Source organism: Notothenia coriiceps, unplaced genomic scaffold (assembly GCF_000735185.1).
Source record: "Notothenia coriiceps isolate Sejong01 unplaced genomic scaffold, NC01 NC01_scaffold00020081, whole genome shotgun sequence".
Lineage (NCBI taxonomy): Eukaryota > Metazoa > Chordata > Actinopteri > Perciformes > Nototheniidae > Notothenia > Notothenia coriiceps.
This window is the reverse complement of record NW_011352782.1, coordinates 198,325-202,345: the sequence shown is the minus strand read 5'-3', so window position 1 is coordinate 202,345 and position 4,021 is coordinate 198,325. Positions and strand designations below refer to the sequence as shown.

General features: G+C 43.3%; 1 protein-coding gene across 1 annotated transcript in view; it reads left to right on the top strand.

Moving 5' to 3' along the window:
- Window positions 1–4,021, top strand: part of LOC104952511 (protein shisa-6 homolog) — a 65,845-nt gene that overhangs the window by 52,257 nt on the left and 9,567 nt on the right. The window contains exon 4 of the mRNA XM_010779348.1: window positions 2,964–3,026. Coding sequence (XP_010777650.1) covers window positions 2,964–3,026 — 63 coding nt within the window. The remainder of the gene's footprint in view (window positions 1–2,963; window positions 3,027–4,021) is intronic.

Sequence of the window (4,021 nt, the reverse complement as noted above, 5' to 3'; positions counted from 1 at the left end):
TGGCTATAGCACTAACAGACAACAGATAGGTTTCTCTGCAGGGGATTTTCTGACTAATGCTTGTAGTCTAGTAACATACTTCAAAAGTATAAGAAATGGTCGGATAAAAGCAGGATGTAGTGGGCCGTTACCAAGATAGCTTGGCTCAATTCAATACCATGAAGTTTAGAACAAGGATCGAGAGTGTGATTCATACATGCAGGACTGGGTTGGTTTACTTTACGACTCACTGACAGAACCAAACAGATACTAATATAGAGTTAAAAACTCAGATCGCCTACGATACCCTCATCTCTCCTCCTCTGGACTCAGATCTCTAGATACCTCATCTCTCCTCCTGCTGGACGCCAGATCTCTAAATACCTCATCACTCCTCCCTCTGGCTTCAGATCTCTAGCATACCTCATCACTCTCCGCTGCGCTCCGATTAGTGATGTTCGGTGGCCGAACGAGCCAATTCTCTTCTGGAACGGCGCTCTGTTGCCGTACGAACGAGGGGAACCGAGTCCTACCTTTGGTGAGAGGCCGTTTGCTTGTATCGTTTCAGATCGTTTGGGTCCACACTCCCACTGGCCTTTTCCAAAAATCCACTCGCCTTTTAAAAAGCTTGATTTGTGTCCCCACACCGTATCCTGTGTGAAGACGCCACGCCCTACTCTGACTGGAGGTTTCAGGACGAGAGTGGGAGAATGGACCCGCCATCTGGTGCTTTAAAGGGAATGCGAAAGAGGAGAAGTCATAACAAGGTGGACAGCGACAGTAGACAACGTGTTTTTTCCGGATGGAAAAAGGTGAAGCAGCTTTTGGATGGCACTTCAACACATAACACCCAGGCAGTGATAAAGCGCACCATTTTGTAAAAGCAAAATATCCTTTAAAGCAGGGTCAACTAATAATCTCCAACGCCACTTAAAAACACAGGTATCCGTTGATTATTTAAGAGTTGCGTGAAGTTTCATTCAAGGGCAAGCAACTTTATTAATTAACACAGCAGAGTACATTCAAAGTACCATTCCACTGACATGATGACCATATGGATAATGGTGCCACCTTGTGTGCAATGTTTAGCAATGGGCACGATTATTGACATTAAGTCTGGCAAGACAGTAAAAGTCATTTTCCTGTGGGTGATTATTTGGGCAGATAAACCCTAGTAACCCCGCCCCCTCTAAAAAAACGCGCTCTTTTGACGGGCTCTTGTTCTTTGAAAGGTACGGAGCCATAAGATCCGCCCGCTCCCTTCAAAGAGCCATAATTCCCATCACTAGCTCCGATACAAGTCCGGGCTGCGGTGGTTTTTGATACATGTCGTCTTCTTCTGTTTGCTTTAATCGAGGCTACGTAGTTATGCAGCGCCCCCATCGTCAGTAAATGGAAGTACTACGAAGAACCCCGTTTAGTGCCGTTATTTCACAAGTTTTTCTATACGCAGCTCGGAAATAATTACCGAGGTCCGGACCTCGGTGACCTCAATGGTGGATACGGCCCTGGGTGTAACGGTTCAAAGAATTCACGGTTTGGTACGTACCTCGGTTTGAAGGTCACGGTTCGGTACAAGGAAAAGCAAAAAAAGTTGCAAATGTAATTCCAGGTTTGTTGTTATTTATTTTTCGAACAGTAGTGCAAGTTTCAGTTTAAAGGCAAGGAACTCTAACATTTTGAATAATTAACTTTGTTACACAGTTAAAAACAAACCACAAACAGTACCACACACACTCAGATGGCCATATTATCTATAATGGCTATTGTCAAACAAAAAAGAATGTCTTGAAAATATTACATCATAAATAATTAGAAAGTGTTTCAAGAGAGCATAGCCGTTGAAATATATATGCCAATAGCTTCCGTTATTTATTTTGGTCTCTCAGCTTTCATGTCTATTGGCTTCTTAAAAACAGCGGGGATTAGCTGTTGAACTGCTGTTGTCTTTCGCCGGGCTCCGGTGATTGGCGAATCTGGGTGATGCCTTCTGATATGATTTAGCATGTTTGGCTTGTGTTACCATTAGCATACCGCACCGCTATCGAACAACGACGACACACCGTCCTCGTCCGATCCACCACTCGCACACTCCATCGTTTTTGTAGTCCACAGGGAACCCGAAATGTTCCCACACAGCTGATTTAAAAGAAGCGGGTAGGTCTTCTAGCTCCTGTGTGTTATCTGAAACCACCATACTAACTTTTCTTCTTCTTGTATTTTGTTCGTTTTGTTGTGTTTTCTTCTTGCTCTTCATTTGTCCGAACCGTGACGGTTCGGGACGAATATGGATACCGTTACACCCCTAGTTATGATAGGGAAGACACAGGCAAACTCTGTGGCCAACCAGGAGGTTAGCATCAGAAGGGCTCCCCAGACAAAAGATTTTTTTTTAAGATTTTGTAATATTGCAGAAAAATAAGATCTGTGGCAAACAAACATTTATGATACTTGCATTTTTTGTCCAGTAGTATAATATCCACATATTAACAACACAAACATGCAATCGTAAGGAATCGTATGGCTATAAACAAACTACATTGCGGTTGCTATGTTGAGCATTACCACCGATAAGTTAAAGGCGGCTAATGTTGTGCGTGATGATGTTTAGTAGTCATATTAAGACATTTTGCAACTGTCTTTTTAAGACACATAGAAGCCTTGACATTCACCAGGGGAGTATTTACTGGCGTATTATATGTTTTTAGAACAATCAAATATCTTCGGCTTGTGTTAACCGCAGGCCACAGCATTTCATGCTTTTAACCAAAAACCCATCAAAAAAATACATTGACTTTGAGACAAGGGAAATGGAAGTGTTCAAAGGCTGATTCATTTCTGGGTTTTAGGACTGATTGCTGTTACACTGTTAAAGTTTTATAATAAAAAAACGAAATAATCTCTCTGTCAGCCTACACAGTCTGAATAGCTGATACAGCACATTCCTCTTTGACACTGATCTTTAATTGTTTTTGTCATTGCAGGTACCCATCAGCACAACTATAACCATGTGGCTCTAGGTAGCCCTACACGCACACCTAAGAATGGTAAGACAAAGATGGAGATATTCAAGTAAAAACAGCCCAGTTCAGTGTTTGAGATGAAGACAGGGCCAGGGCATTAACTCAATAACTATCAATTTGCTAGACCAAAAATCCATTCTGTTAATATCTCATTTAAAGTGGACCTATTGTGCTATATTTGAAAAATATATTGTAGGGCCATACCTATACAAAACATGTCTGGGAATTTTTTTTGTTGCTTAAAATACCAAACAGATCACCCATTGTAGCCATGCTGCTCATACCCCTCTATTGCAGCCCTGTTCCAAACATGCTGATTCTGCTTTAAATGGAACGGCTGCTGCTAGCCACGCCCCTTTATTGCGTCATGCAGCTTTCCCCTGCTGGAGAGTTTTCTACCGGGAGAAGCTCAGCTAAACGCTGCCGTGATTAAATGCTATCTTATCCTCCTAACCACTTCAAGCATTATTTCTAAAACAGTATGGAGGTCAAACCTTTCTCTCTAGCAGGGTTTGCCACAAGGACATTACGTTACATATATTCTCTACAGTAGCCTACAGCGTTAGCTCCATGGTTAGCTCTGAGTGTTAGCATGCTTGCTAATGTAAACACAGAGCATATTACTCCCAAAACACGCCGCGCACATTGTTTCTGATAGGACATAGCTTGAATCGTTCTTTCTGAAGTGTTATGCTTAGACATGCAATTATATTAGTTATACAACTTTACTCTAAGTGCCTCCTGCGCTCCGCGAGAGTGTATGTTTCCAGCAGAGAGCCCAAACTGTTTATTTTCCCTGGCCACATCAACCAGCTCTACTGTGGGATCCCAAGGCGCTCCAGCCACGCGAAGAGATATAATCCCGCGCGCGCGGTCTTAGGTCTACCCCTGGTCTCTTTCCCAGCTGGAGCGTGCCTGGAACCCATCCCTAGGGAGGCGCCCAGGTGGCATCCTACTTAGCGTGCCCGAACCACCTCAACTTGCTCCTTTCGGACGCGAAGGAGGGGGAGCGGCTCAAC